At 38.2% G+C, this 16,332-nt stretch overlaps 1 protein-coding gene across 1 annotated transcript in view; it reads right to left on the bottom strand.

Annotated features, from left to right (window-relative positions):
- Window positions 1-16,332, bottom strand: part of GRK7 (G protein-coupled receptor kinase 7) — a 26,314-nt gene extending 9,982 nt beyond the window's left edge. Inside the window, 3 exon segments of the mRNA XM_009688963.2 lie at window positions 11,653-12,090; window positions 12,854-13,543; window positions 13,545-16,332. Of these exon segments, the coding sequence (XP_009687258.2) occupies window positions 11,653-12,090; window positions 12,854-13,543; window positions 13,545-13,601 (1,185 nt within the window). The 5' untranslated portion in view covers window positions 13,602-16,332.

Genomic DNA, 16,332 nt, shown 5'->3' with positions numbered 1-16,332 from the left:
ATCTGACCATCTCTCAGGATGGAACCTCTGAGTATGAATTACTGCCATTTTTCTCACCTGAAATACTGTTCTTAAATCGTTAATTTGTAGTGACCTTGCAGAATTGGTTTTTTACACAATACAGTTTATAAATAAATTCAGAAACTGTGTATTAAATGAATAGCACTTTTTACACTAGATCTTACTTTATATAGATACATTTCACTCTTGTGATGGAAACAGGCCAAATAAAAACATGCCAAGAAAGTTGAACTCTGTGGCTGCCAAATCTATACGATCAGAACGTGCCTTAGTTTGGCCTGAGACTGAGACCAAGCATACTCCTTCTGTCTTGCCTGCAGGATGCTTAATAAGACTAGGAACCATTTGTGCATATACCATTGACTGCTCAAGTGATCTTACGGAGACAACTCAATACGTGTAATTACTCCTTCACCAACCTGTAGAATATGTGTATAATAATGTGACACAATAAAAATGATATCACAAAGAAGCCATAGAATGGTGTATTACCCCAGCGTTTCCACAGAAGGCAGAAACCATATGCCACTGCAGAAGCACACAGCTTCCCGATACGCAGTCAGTGCAACACTAGCCATTTTTTGATTGCTCTTCATCTAATATTATCTTTGGTGATGGTGGTATTTGCATACACTGTTCAAAATATAAAAACATAAATTAAAGTCTAGTTAATCAAATTTTAATTGACTTGTTTTTATAAACAAGGGCTAAAAGATCTATTTCTCCCATTAACTTCCATATCTTAAGAGGAATACAAAATATAATTTTTCCATAAACATCTAAAATATAATGACCAAATGTTGTCCTGGGATACGTTAGTGAAGAACTTCAGTTAAGTGGAATGGTTGCTTTGAACGTGGTTTGACAGGGCAGAGTGGAAATGATTCATCTGAAGGGACAGAAATGTTTCTTTTTTGAAATGTGAGTCTGTATAAATTTTTAAAAGGCCACATAATTATAATTTTTTAATAATACAAGATGTGATCCTGAGAAGCATTAAGTGCACTCCATTCTCCGTACAGTCAAAGCTGCTTGGCACACTACTACAGCTTTCAGAAGAACGAGGTCCATAATTTTAAATGTGTTCACACATCCTATTCAGACTACTGTCCTGACATGGGCAAAGTACCTTGAACAACATGGTATATCTTAGATTCTAACAAATACAATGAAGAAAAACAAAACTGTCTGCAGTTTTCATCAGCACAGATACTGGCAAACGGGGAGAAATGGGATTTAGATCTCTCTACCTTTTCCCACAGATCTCTGCAAAGCACACTCAATTGATATCACAAACCAAACAGTAAAGTAAACCAGAATGTCTATCCTTTGTTTGCCATGGCACAAGAACTGTTGAACAGAGAAGAAAACAAGCTGAGTTTAGCTCTATCAGCTGTTTCCTGGGGCTCAGTCCTTCCTTCCTCCAAGGGGTGCCACGGACTGCTTTGTTCTCTTTCCCAGCTGTTCCTCCATTCCTTCAGCAATGGCCTTAACAGACCCTGGAGGAATGCAGAAACAGAGCATGGAAAAGTTTTCTCTGCACACAAGTCAACAGGCCCTAGATGTACGGAAGAACAACTGATCTTCCTCCATCACTCACTTCTCAGTCTTCATTTTTCTCCCAAGAGCCACTGTGAGGAGGAATGCAGCACGATTTAAATTGGTGACACAATTACAGTTCCTCCACACTCTCTTACCAAATGCTCAGACAGCAGTAAGAAAGCAACTGATCAAATGAATAAGCAACTATTCTATAAAAGGAGATAACATCAAATTTAATTAGCCCAAAGGAACGTTCTCCATTGCACCCATGAAAAGTCTCACACAACAAAGACGTCAGCATGTCGCGAATGCGTAGCTCAGACTTTCAGATATATTGATGGGCCACTGACTAGAGAAGAACACAGGGAGTAAGGGCCTTGTCCGGAGTGGCAGGAAAAGATAACGCCAACGCTGGTGCAGGAGCTTAGGAGTTCCCGAATCCGCACGCTTACACAAAACTCAAGAGCAGAAGTTTTCTTCATTTCCACATAGGGAATTTTAACAGGAAAAGATGGCTGCTTTAAAAACAAAACAAAGCATACAGTTAAAAGCAAAAAAGAGACAGAACAAATTTCTGCTCCATTTGAAAAAAGAAAATAAAAATTGTCTCTGGGAATGAAAGTTAGTAACTGGAGTAGTAAAAAATACACAATCCTTTCTTTACAATTTTAAGCTTGGACATTAGTAATCATTGAAGCTGCCATCAGAAGTCGCACTAATGCGAGAGGAAGTGACTTGTGCTATAGCAAAAGGAGGCTGCCTCTGTGCTCACTCACGGGAAGAAAAATAGACAGAGTATAGTATATTTTTCAGTTTAGATTCACACTATATGGAAATTAAAGGGATAAACAGCTTGAAGAAGAATAGTCCAGTAAGTGGGCACTAATTGTAACCTTGGGGACTAGAGCATCTGCCTGCTTATTTTCTGCAAGATCATGTGTAAATCACTAACTCCGTCACTGCAGAACTGGCTAACTTCTCTACCTCAGGGAGGTGTCATCAGAAGAAATATGCATTTTAAGACAGTGAAACAATCAGACATTATGGGGATGGCGCCATACAGGACATGCAGAACACGTGGTATAGAATCATAACCACAAAATTACAATCCAATAACTATCAGGGTTTCTTTAACCTTACTGTAACAAAACCTTCCTTTTAAATTTGTGGAAAGTTTCTTCCCTTCTTTAACTTCTCCTATTTTTTCCCATCTATAATGTGGGAATAATAATGCTTCACTTCAGAGATGTTTATGGCTTTATTATTTAATGACTGTTAAATATTCCATAAGCAATATTCATAAGGGAGAAAAAATTCCATGTACTTAGCTCTGTGTACACTTTATGAAACCATTCATAATGGATGCTAGTACAGTACCATAGCACAGTATGTGAGCGGCTCGCTCAGAAAGAGGACAAAGAGAAAGTCTATGGTCTGTGCAGGTGTGACTGAGGGAACAGGACTGCAAGGTACACTGAGGAAGCGTACTTGGCTCTCCAAGGTAGGTATGGCCTCTGTAGGGTAAGCAACAGGAATGACAATGAGGCTTGAATGGCTGCTATTACTGAAATCCATAGGACATCATCCAAGTTACCTTTCAGGATTAGGACTGATGTTGGAAGTACAATTCTTCTACACATAAGTAGAGGAACAGGGGCACTGCATCAGCTCAAAGGCCCACCTAGCCCAGTTTACTGCCTAAATTGGCCAAAAACAGATGCTTAGGGAAGAGTGCAAGACCATAGCGTGCATATATGACGCATCTCTAATACTCTTTAGACTCCAGTTGTTTGCAGGTCAAGGACTTCCAGAGATAGATATGGTTTCCCACAACAAAGTTCGCTTCAATGAACTGTTCACTCTCCCCCTAAATCCAGATAAATCCTTTGACTCTCCAACATCCTTTGAGAAAGAGCCCCGCAGCTTAACAACACGGTCTGTTAAGAACCACCCCCGCTTATTTGGAACCTGCTTGCTACTCCCTTCCACTAGCAGATTTTGAAGCTGAACAACAAACAAAACTAAGCCCACAGCTTTTCGCTTGCTTGGGTCTATAATTTCAGCATTTTGTTTTTTGTCTTTATAAAAATGTCATCATCAGTGTCACCATTCATCACAGTCAGCAGACTCTTACCTTTGGCTCAGTGCAGAAGTACTAAACAAAACATTCCTGCGCATCCCATAGCTTGTAGTTCCTGCAGTACTATTTCTAGCCAAAGCTGTCAAATCAGCAGTTCAAAGAAAAACACTGTCAGCCAAATTTTTAATTTCTTACCCAATGAAATACTCATTTTTGACAATGTTGAATCAACAAGTGGCCCATTAGACCATTTATTTAAAGTGATCATTCCAGAATGCATATTGGTTTCTATAATAAATGAGCCTCAAAAGACAAAGAGACTAAACAGCACTTACATAGCATTTTTCAACCTCAAAGAGCTTAATTAAGCTTTTGACCAGCTCTATGAACTTGATAAGGTCTCTTATTTTTTACTTTTCAATAGAATATTTTACAGTATTTAGTAATTGTTAGATTAGACTGAATAAAAAACACACTTAAAAGTCATGCAAACACCCTTGATGTACATCTTAAAGGGACAAAATGGCTTTTCCCAGAGAGAAAAAACATGTGTGGCCAGTGGCCCGTCCTGTGCAGCAAAGTGTTTGGCTGGGGCACACTGTATGCTTGTAATTTTAGACTACTCTTGTATCCTTTCTGCCAGCCCCAAAACTGCAGGAGGCAGAAAGACAGCACCAAATCATCTCTGTTCTCTTCGTTCTTCATGATCATGGCATTCAGAGTGGGTAAGGTTTTCGTTTTGCAAAGTATATAATTTAGGGATAAAAAATGAAAAATATCTGTAATTAAGAGGCACTGCATATCAGGTATATTATCAAAATTTTTAAGAACAAAGTCACACTGGTAAAACTAAATCCATTTTACATGCCACACTTAAAAATGCATAAGCAGAATGCTGGTTTTCAAACTGTAAAGTAGCAGCAACAGCCACTCTTCTTCTAACTGTGAACAAACGAAGGGTTGTCATTTTTAAAAGCACAAAGGAAGGACAGCTTTTTACAGAAAGTTATCCAATCGAAATGCAATGTGGTGATGACTAAAGGTCAACTATACAAATGCTTGCTTAGTTGTTTTTTATTTCACAAGTCTGAACCCTCCCTCCCTGCTTCTCAACTGTCTTGAAATTAAGCTGCAACTTGCAGGAACATCTAAATAGATTTCCTTATGTTTTCCTAAGAAATAGAATCTTATAATAAACAAACATACAGGAGGGCAAAAGGACATTTTGAATAAGATTTTAACCAAAACATGTTTTTCCTATAAAAATATTATGATGTCCTTCAATATATATAAAACAGAGCACAGGAAAACCGTGAAGAAGCCTGAAACCTCTTAAGATATGAATGTACTTTTACGACTGCTACCAAAATATGTTTATATAGGTTTATTTTTCACATTTATTAATTCAATAGTCAAGCCCTCTGGCTCACGTGTGTCTGCACAAAAGTACCTCATAATTTACATACAACAGCTGCTCAGCACAAAAACTGCAGGAGGCAGAAAGCTGGTGCCAAATCATCATCTCCCTTCTGCCCCATAAGGGCAGAAAGCTCTTCCTGAAATAAATAGCAAATTGGCACTGATTTCTGTAAAATGGAATCGAGTCCTGTACATTTGGATATACTGAAGACGTGAGGGTACTAAACAGATCTGTGAAGAGCCTTCTCACTTTTCTCACAACCGTTCTCAGGAAACTAAATATTACTACTCATATGGATAAGGGTACCAGCATTTGACTCGTAACAGGTAAACTTCTAGCTGTATAATGAGAAGAGCTATAGAGACTTTGAGAAAAGGGACAGCAGGTCAAACTGTTCAAGCAGAGAAACCTGGCATGTGGGATGGCGGTTCCTCATTTCTGCCATATGCAAAAAGAACTACTTCTATAACCAGTCATAAGCAGTTAGCACATTCTTAAATTAATATCCTTTTTGCTCGCGTTGAGAAAAAAAATATCCATCTTACGTACATTACAATTTTTCAGACCAGATAAAACTTGAGAGGTTTACAGGACTGCATTTGCATTGATGGTTTGCAAACGATAGCTAAATGAGTGCATAACTAGACAAAAATCTAACATTTCCCCTGTGCAAAAACCACCTTCAAAGCCTCTCAAGTTCTCCTTGTTGTGCATTTCAATGGTATGAGACAAAAAGAATTCCAACATTTAAAAAGCAGTAATTTAAAAATATAATCCAGCTTTATATGCTGTATAATCAACACATCCAAAAAGATGCTACTGGGACATTTGTGTTAAAAATCATGATATCTTCTAAAGTCCTGAATAATTTCATTATCATTGGCAAACAGTTTATTTCTGTTTCTAATGCTGTTAATAAAAATTCTGCCTGCCTAAGTATGCAGATACATAGTTCTAGACAGACCGTACATGTATATCTCGCCAGAAGGCCACACAACGCACGTTTGTTTCACTACAAAAATACACTGTAAGTAATTTTTAGTTGCCCTCTACACTTCTTTATTTCCGTGATTGTCATTCTTCAAGCCTGCGTATTTTAAATTGAATTTTTTGGTCATTTCTCCATCCTATAACCAGCTAGCACTTCAAAAATACAAACCAGCACACCTTTGAGAAATTAAAGTTTCATAAACTTTAGAGTTATTACTGTATCAATTACCTACAACCGCCTAGGAAGGTTCAAAGTAACACGGCTGACATTCACATGGAGAGTCAGAAGATGTTTCTACTTGCTGCTTTAGGAGCTGAAAAGGAGGGGGCAAACTAAAGCTGGGTATCCACTACGCTCTTTCTAGACCTTGTTAAGGAGCGTTCTTTTTCTGAAAGCAGGGTTAATGTACTCCAAAGATTTATAACAATTACAGACAATTGGTGTAGAGCATCCAAGTATTTCTCAAAAAGAGTACCTGTAGTGACAACACGTAAAGGAGACCAAAGCTACCCCTTCAATTACTTAAATATTAAATCATCAACAGCACAGTACTTCTGCAGCATAAACGCACGCTACTCTATAAAACCACACTAAAATCACCCATCCAAATTTCAAGAAACCTTTCCTGCCGCAAAGACAATAATCTTTGGCAGGTAAAATAACCTTTGTGCATAAGCGTTACAGTTTCGCAGAAATTCCACTAGGAAGTTGCAAATGTCTAAAACAGGAACCCGTTAACTAGCCGCTCGCTACTTGTGCCATGTGATAATCTAATCACATAACAAGATTTGCAAATGGATTTATAGATTCTCCTGCTGATGTATGGGTGGTGTGTATTTATACACGAGACACTAGCAGTTTTTTGATGCTTTCAAATTGGGACAAATTTGCTTTTAATGGCTTGTACACTCAGGAGAGGTGTGCAAAATTTTCAGAATTCACAGAAATACTGTTGGGGTTTTCTTGCAATCTCTAGTGAAATCAAGAAATTAGGCAAATAAATCCATATGTTATATACTATTCAACACAGCATAAGGAATGAGGAAAGTCATCACAGTGTTTCTACTTCACAATATCTCTAAAAAAAAAAAAAAAAAAAAAGACAGTGAACATCTTGCTATCTCACAGCCAAAAAACTGTTACTGTGTTTCACCATCTATGATATATTAAGAGGCATTTTCACAGCAGCACAGTTAGAGCCAAAACACATGCAGATGAACATTTTCTAAGCACGTGCCTAAGATCAGATGTCTACTCCATATTTAGACAGCTAAATAAACCATCTGATTTAAAAGTATATAATCATTAAGGCATTTCAGGAGGTTCTGTAAATATGAAGCCTTCCTCAAAATCTGGCTAAGATGTAAGCAAATACATTTGAATTTCCATATCTACCTTGCATCAAATAATGAACTTGTTGCTTGTTTATTTAAAAAAAAAAAAAGGAGAACAACTGGGAAAGAATTTCAGTGTGCTGCTGTTACAATATTAACTCTGATTAGCTGAGTCTTGATTCCATAGAATCAGCTGTATATTTATTTTCTGAGACATCTAGAACAAACTAAAGAATAGGATTATGTTAAATGTATATATATGAGATTTCTTTAAAAATACCTTTGGGTACTTCTCTGCTGTAGACTCAGCAGAAATTAGGTGCTTGGATGCTTATAAAATCCTGGTTGACTTCTTTAAATAAATAAAAACCCACAGGAAAAGAAACTCTCAATTTTTTCTTCAGGATTGTGACTAGGGCTAGAAAAATATTAAAAAGATTTTTTTCCTCAAGTTAAAGTGGTAAAAGAAGACTACTCAGAGAAGAAGACATATGAGTATACAGTTACTGAAATAATACTTTGCTTCTCTACATCTTGGAAAAAAATTAAATAAAACCTGCGCATGGTTTTACTAAAACAAATGGATATGGTTAATGTAGCATTCTGTTCACTTATTGTAATAAGAAATACTATGGGGGCACTAGAAATCACATTGGTCAGCTTTCAGAGAAAGCAAGAAATAAGAAAATTAGGTCGTTTCTTCACTTATGTGCGTCCCTCTGATATATAAACAGCATGGAACAGTTTCCTATTTTATTTTGCTTATTTACAACAGAAATGTTGATTTCTTTTCACCAATTTTTGGGAAGATTCATTTAACAAACAAAGAACCAGAGATATTACGAAAAGATTAGTACTCAGGAAGAAAAACTTAAGTCACAGAGAGAAAGGTGTTTCTCGAGAACAATTAATTATTTTACTTTATTTTTAGCATCTATTTAGTTCATACCCATAAAAAACAATTTGAAACAAAGTGCTCTACTTAAGAAAAGTCACTATTCTGCTTGTTTATTTAACAGGGAGAGACTAAAAAGGGATATCCATACTCAGAATGAATAGGATTTCATAATAAAGCAGCTTTATTGAAAACAAGGGTAGCTTGCATTGTGGAAATCCATTCAGTGTGAGTAAACTATTAAAATATCACCCAGAAAAGTGTATTACTTCCCCCCTCCCTCTTGGAACAGCACTTCAGCAAAACAAGCTATTCAACAGTTGATGCCACTGACATTTCTAACATGGAAAACGAGAAATAAAATGAAAAGTTCAAACAAATCAAGTTCATAAGCTATCCTTATACAGCAGAAAGAAGAAAAAATACCAACCTTTTTCTTTTAATATATCACTGTCCATAAAGACGGCACAGGATTTTTTCTTTTGTGTATATATGTGTATATATATATATATATATATATATATGTATGTATATTTCTGCCTTCTCTTTGACTAATAGACTATTTTAATTTTTCTTCACAAGACGGGTGAGACTGGCTAGGAAAGATTTATCTGAACAGATGAAAATAAAAGAAAGACCATCATCACTGTGGCAGCAGATCTGTGCTGACAGTATTTATACCACAGCTGTACCAGACAGCTAAACCACGGTTTCAGTCTGTAATAGTGGAACTAGCTAATTACTCTGAGGCAATAGAATAATTTGTGAATATGACTGAAACATAGTTAGACTGTATTCAATTAGTACAACGGAACAGCACTTTAAGGATGACATTGAAGAACCAAGTCATGAAAGAGGGCTAGCAAGGCCTTGCCGTCAGAACTATGTTTAAATGGCGGGGAGGTGAGCAAAGCTGAATGTATTCCAACATCCATCTAAATAAAACGATTCTCTGGAAACAGATAGATCAGTTGAAATTAAAAGTTTTTTATACTACAGATCAGTAGTATTTCCCCTATAATTAGTAATGGAAAATTACTAATTATAAAACTTATAAACTTATATCGCCTTATAGCGTCAGTTCTGATATATCATCCAATATCTGCAAACAGCTTTTTGATGACATTTAAAAAACAGATTTGGCCTGGAGGAATGTTTTTTCTGCTTCAGTCTCCAAAACTGCCCTTATAAAACTCTGCCCACAAAATGGTGCTGTTGGTGACATTTAATTAAATCTGTCTTGGGGCCCCATATCTCTTTGGGTGAATAAAACTATGCCTACACAAACGTTTTTGCTCAACGTTTTAGAATACTGACAGTTTGGTACTCACACTCAAAAGACATGCTGTGGTATAGACTTTCTGGCAATTTTAACAGTCACAACATATCTGATTAGTAAACAAAAATCGATTTAATAGCACTATTTTTTTTTTTAATTACATAGGTACCTTACGAGGTTTAATGCGACAAATTTTGTAAAGGCGTTTTCAGATTTTCCTATGCATGGCATTGTAATAAATAATAGTAATACCTAGCCCTTATACAGGCTTTTTTTTTTTTTTTAGTAGGTTTCAAATGACTCAAATAGGGTCATTTTATAGAAATGCAAAGTTTTGCTGGGAATTATTGTTCATTTAACTCTCTCATACTTATGAGACAGAAAATGGAAAGATTCTTCTTCTCGCTCGTATTTCTATTTCCTATAAGAAAACAGAACTGCCTTTAACAGAAATACCTTCTAACATATTACAACCATATAGTATATTCATTGTAGCTACTGTTACTAAAAACCATGAACTACAGAAGAAGAAAAAGACACTGCGATAACTTGATGACTTTGTCACAGAAAACGAGGAGGAACTAACTCTGTCTTGCTCGCTACTGCTTTCAGATTCCATCATAATACAAATCGAATTGGCTAGACATTTCTAACTACACTCTTGCTGTTTTCGTTCTACCAAAACCTGTATTTTTAGAAGTAGTAAAACTTGCTTTTGGACCAAATGATTTTTCAGACCACAGTTAATAGAATTTCAAAACTGAAACACAGGTCATCTATACAAGGCTTGTTGCGACAGTAAAATATAACTAAGAAAGCAGATTAGATCACCAAAAAAAGCATGTATCTATAATTTGCAAAATACAGTAAGGTTTATAGCTGATATGTGTGTGTTCACTGATCAAGAGGCCATCTGTAGAAACAAAACAATATTTCCATTTCAAATAACTTCTACTAAAAAAATCTGCCTTAATGGACACAGAAACAATATTCTCATGATATCTGTCCAAAACACAATGCACTCTCATTTTATTATTATTTCCTATTTATAAAACGTCAATTTCTGTATTTTCTTTCACTGAAAACTAAAAACAATCATAATACAAATTTTTTGAACTATCAGAAGAAAATATATCTTCAAAATATGAATTACTGCATTTTTCTACTTAAACTACAACATCAAAAGACGTATTTATTTCAAGCACGCTGCAAAAGGTTACTGGCAGGTCTTCTCTCTTATCCTTAGTTTGTACAGAATAACTTTAAAAACCTGGGGATTTTTATAATATCTATAACGTTGCTGCCATTTCTTCAAATTCTTGCACGTATTTCAGAAACATTCACTCATTATATACATCCTTAAGCGCCACATACCTTAGGATAAATATTCTTTTCATATTTTAGTTATACGATACATCTTTCTCGTGTAAACCTTTAACACTATTACAAATCAGGCTTAATCTGAGACGACCACAGGTAGGGCTTGAGGTACTGCACACTAATTCACATAGCAAAAACTAGTTGGCCATCCTTCTCTTTCCTCCTATGCATATACACATGCATGCACATTTTCAAACTTTCATTGTGTCTGCAAACTTTCTCAGGAATGAATCTTCAGGAAGGTTCACAGTTATTTATTTGGCAGCACCACGAACGCCTACAATACAAACAGTACCACCACTTAGAGAAATCTGGAAGAAATATTATTCTTCTAGGATCAAAAACTGAATAAAGAAGGAGTCATACAACTCATTGGTTAAATCCCCGACTAGGCACTATAGCCCAAGTCACGACGACTCTTGTGTTAGCATCTCTAAAATGCTTACGTTCACTGGTATTTTATCTTAAGAGAAAAAACAGGCCAACTTGATTCTTGTATTTCTCTGTAAGAAGAGAACTTGTTTTACTACATACAGCATCCAAAGAGTTAATTAACCAAATCTTCTTACCACCTGTCTCTTAGAATGAAATGACCACGTAAGGTCTTTAGCACAGAACAAATCCTGAGGAATTAAGCCTTGGACTCGTAATGCATTGGAAATAGAAGAGCTTCCCTTCCCACTGCTGATGTTCAAACAATTTGTACTCACCCTCTGAGTGATGGCTTTTCCTTCTTTGACTTGCACTGCCAAGCCAAGATCAGACAGTCTGCAGTTACCATTATCATCCAGGAGGACGTTTTCTGGCTTCATGTCCCGGTACAGGATCTTGATGGAATGGAGATGTAGAATCCCACAAGTGATCTGAGCTGAGTAGAAGATGATCCTGTTCATTTCCAAACCTCTCTTTCCCACATTGTAGATGTGATATTTAAGATCCCCTCCATTCATGAGGCTCATGACAAGACACAGATGGCTTTTGCTCTCAAAGGCATAAGCTAGGGTGACTATGAAAGGGCTGTTGACCTTCTCCAGAATCTCCTTCTCCAGTAGGGCCATCTTCTCTCCACCTTTCTTCTTCAACCTTTTCTTATCCAGTTTCTTGCAGGCATACATCTTGCCAGTATTTTTCACTTGGATGGCACAAACCTAGAGAAGAAAGATGCAGAAGGAAAGGTAAGGAAGTAATTTACGCATACAGAGTGGAAAATCAAGGGCAGTAATAGGTACGAACTGGGGGGGCACAGATGCCTTTTAGTAGCTGCTCATTGCAACTGGTGTGACAGACAGCATTAGTAGAGTAGATAAGGAAAGAAGAAATACGATCTGTTTTGTTCAGGACTAGTAATATGATGGGCCTTGTGCAAATTTCTGGAGGATTCTGTTAGTACACGTGTATCAGCGAATAAAATGAACACGGACCCATTCTCTGGCCATGATAATAAGTGGCATATACAGCTTGCATCACTATAGCTAAACTCTCTTCTCTCCCAAAGCAAGGAAGCCTCATTCATGCTGTTGCTTGGGAACAGTACCGATCTCTGCTATTCCCTACACTCTGCCTAGGAATTATATGGGATAGTACGAGCTAGCACTGGCCAAAACTGTGTGAAGAAGCAGGCTAATAATTAACTATACGGATAGTCATGCCAGCCTATGTCTCGTTTCTTTACTAGCATAGATATAGAATACACATTTTTTAGAGAGGCTCTTCACTAACTGGCATCTGGAGTCTACACAACCGTATAGATGACAAACAGCCCAACTTCTCAGAAATGGGACAGTCTGAAGGAGCAAGGTTTGCAAAAGCTGAAATGATCTCTTAATTTATTGCCAAGCTCCTCGTTGCAAATCCACCTGAGGGTCTTGAAAGGGGAGGGATGACCAGTACCCTCAAAGGGGCAGCTCTTACCTCTCCGAAGCCACCTTTGCCCAGAACCCGGAACTCGTAGAAGTATTTGTCAGTCACTGGCTGCTTCTCAAAAACTTTCCATTGGAGGAATTTGTCATAGAAGGGGCTAGCCTGGAAGTCCTGAAAGGGCTTGCCTTGGAGGAAGAGTTTGGTTTCCTCCTTGGCTAGCTGCACAATGTTCTCATAGTCCTTCTCAGTGGCTGCCTGGCACTTGCCGGCCAAATCAGAGCTCATGAAACCCAGATAGCTTTTGGAGCCTGTCTTAAGAAAGTTGGTGATCATGTTCTCCATGGTACTGCTCTTGACGTTGTCCTCTGCCAACTCCCAGTTTGACACCTCATCCAGGAAGTCCCTAGCTACCAAATGTTCAGGCACTGTCTCTAAGAAGTCTCTGAAGAATCTCTTGCCAATGGGCTGCTGCTCGCAGATGCTCTCATAATCAGCAACAATGGACTGTCTAGCATCTTTACACTGGTCAACCTTGGGCAGTGAGAGGCTCTTACGTCTCTTTTGCATCTCCTTGGTGTCTCCGTCTCCACTCTTCCTGGCCTGTAGGTAGGCCGTGTTGGCAATCAGGTTGTCAAGCCCCCCCATGTCACACATCTTGGCAAGCTCTTGGGGTGGCAGAGCCTGGCTGAGACAAAACGAGGAACTGGCCCAAGAGCTACGCTGCAGTTGCCCTGCACTTCTCCGTTAGCGGTGTGTGGGGCCTTTTGAAACACACGAGAGAGACTAACTGCTTTTGCATTAAATACCTCTCAAGGATTTTCACTAAGTACCTTTAGGTACATGCACCATTTGTGGAAAGTGACTGGTAAGAGGTTTCTGTGTAAGGAGCTTTGAGTTTGCTATCTATAGCTAAGGGATGACATCCTAGGCGAACCTTCTCACTCACTAGCAGCACCAAAGAAACACAGTTTGGCTGGTGTTTCTCAGAACGGGCCCCGATAACCTCTATATGCACTGTCCCTGGCTGCTGAGAATACGCAAAGATTTATGTTTGCAATACACGCACACTCCGAACTCAGCGGCACTCCGGTCACAGTTGGAGGACAGCATCTTAGCTCCCTTGCTCATGATACAGGGAACACCACTGTACTAAGAATTACGTAAGTTGAGATTTCTTTTTATAAAAAGCTTTTATCACAAATCTTCCAGCCCTAAAGCTGACACAGACTAACGTGAGTTGTTGAGTTCTTAATTACCACTCAATCCAGACCTTGAGCGCTCACACTTCCAAAAATAGCTATGCTCGACACCAATGGCTCTGGGCGGCAGGTATCTCGTGCAAACCTTGATACCTTACGCTGCTTCCTCTGAAGGAACAGAAAGCGGATTACACGAAGAAGAGGCTAAGAACTGCGGCTGCTCTAAAAATAACGATCCCTATATATAAAATAGCATAAAATTCCAGATCTCCTCTTCCACATACAGAAAAAGGAAAACACTCTTCAAACGACTGGCCAAATCTTGCCGGGACAGTTCCATTTAGGAACCACAGGGCGGTCTCAATTTATTTTCTCTACTAAGCTTGTATCATGATAATGAGTGCAGGACGAGAAGGTGGCAACAGCCTATGCCTGAGGTGCCATCAACAAAAGGACAAAGCTGATTATAATCCAGTGAAGCCAAAATCCACCTGACCTCACTCACTGGCTGCTGCCTAGCAGAAAGTCTGTGCCCCACTTTTTTCCCAAAGAATAAAAATCATATGTGGGACTTACCAGGTTGAGCCCCTCTCTGCTGTGAGGTCATGGGATGTAGCTGCTAAAAACTCTCTTTGACATAAGGAAGCTATCACAGGAGCAGGAAAAGCAGGCCCATATTTTTTCCAGTAGCAACAGGGTCAAGCTACTCAAAGAGAGTTTCCTTTTCTCTTTTTCACTGTTATGATTAGAGCAAGTTGAAGAGCTGAATCACGAGAAACAAATGCTAAACACTAAGAGTAACAAGAGGCACTACTCAAGACTCCTTACAGTAAGTGCTCTGCCCTTCTTGGCTGTTCTTTGTTAACTCTACTACCCTACCACTTTGGCTGTTTTTTGTTAACTCTACTACCCTACCACTGCGTAGTACTTTGTTTTCACATGCTTAATCCTCTGTCATCATTTAATCCATTTGACATATAATTCATGTTTATACTCGACTAAATTACATTATGGGTGTGTTTTTCTAGCTGTGATTGAGAGGATGATCACTTTTAAAATGTCAATGTGCCAAAAGTGGTACGCTCATCTGTATCGCTGTAGTAATTGCTAATTCTGCCAGGTAAATGCAAGCATGGGGTAGAAGCGGGTTACAGAAAGGGCTAAATAACACAGCCAGCAGAGTAAAGAAATTTGGAAAAAAAATAAAAAGTCCAAGGAAGAAATGTGGAATTCTCCTGATGGCTTTCCTGAAAATCCCATGCCCATAGCAGCAGCAGCACATTCCAATTATATCCTGGGAGCAGAAAGGCAAGAAAGAAGGTAACAAACGCTTTAATTTCAGGTCCCAAAATTCAGTAGGGTCTTTGCCTTTAGTAAAAACGTCACCATAGCTCAAATTTGGAGATTAACACCACGAATGACTGGTAGTTGGCGCCCCAAGAGTGAACTCAAGCCTATACCTAACTTTTGATACTTTCATGTCTAAGCAAACCCAGAAAATACCTAATTGTTATGGCACTTGCACAAGGAAGACAATTCATGGCTTAAAAAAATCATTTTGCCCTCATGATTACAGTCTTTCCTGATTTCTACAGAACACGAACTTTCTCTAAAAGAGGGTAACTTCATTTTAAAAAAAAAAAAAAAGTGAAAGCAATAAGATATTTGGACACAGATTCATCACAGACTGTCATTACTCCAGTCACTTTTCAGGGACGACTTTAGCTACATTTGCCAAACTATCCAAATGTGCCCAGCATTTATTAAAGAGTGGAGAAGAACAGATGAGCATTAATCCATTGACTAATATCAGCAGCTATTTAAGTTAATGTTGCCTTCTCATAGAACAGAGCAATTGGGTGAGAAGCTAAACTGAGCAATTTTGCATACACAGGACCTGAACTAAGTACTAGGAGTGGGTATTTATTAAGAAACATGCTAACGGCATACCAGGAAGGGGAGAGTATGATTTGGAGCGCAAGAAAGTTTCTCTGGCACAGGTATTTCCACTGATACTTTATCTCCTCTGTGCAGAGCTCACTGCAAAAATGAGATGTAAGCTAGCGTTCTCTAAATCAGAGAAATAATATTCAAAGACTTGAAAATCATTCTCCTACGTTCCAGGTGAATCGCTAACTACTGGTCAACAAGGTATTCGACAATGTATTTCTTTTATGTTCTCTGTCAGTAAAGCTGCTTGCCTGTAGGTAGACGGTTACAAACTAATGAAGCCAGAGATACTGAATCTGTAATTTAATTGTTCGGGTACTCAGTTGGGATATGACACAGATTCAAGTTCCTGATAGAGCATGTAAATATTTTTTGCCAAAA

This window comes from Struthio camelus, chromosome 9, assembly GCF_040807025.1.
Source record: "Struthio camelus isolate bStrCam1 chromosome 9, bStrCam1.hap1, whole genome shotgun sequence".
Lineage (NCBI taxonomy): Eukaryota > Metazoa > Chordata > Aves > Struthioniformes > Struthionidae > Struthio > Struthio camelus.
This window is presented reverse-complemented; position numbering and strand designations above follow the sequence as displayed.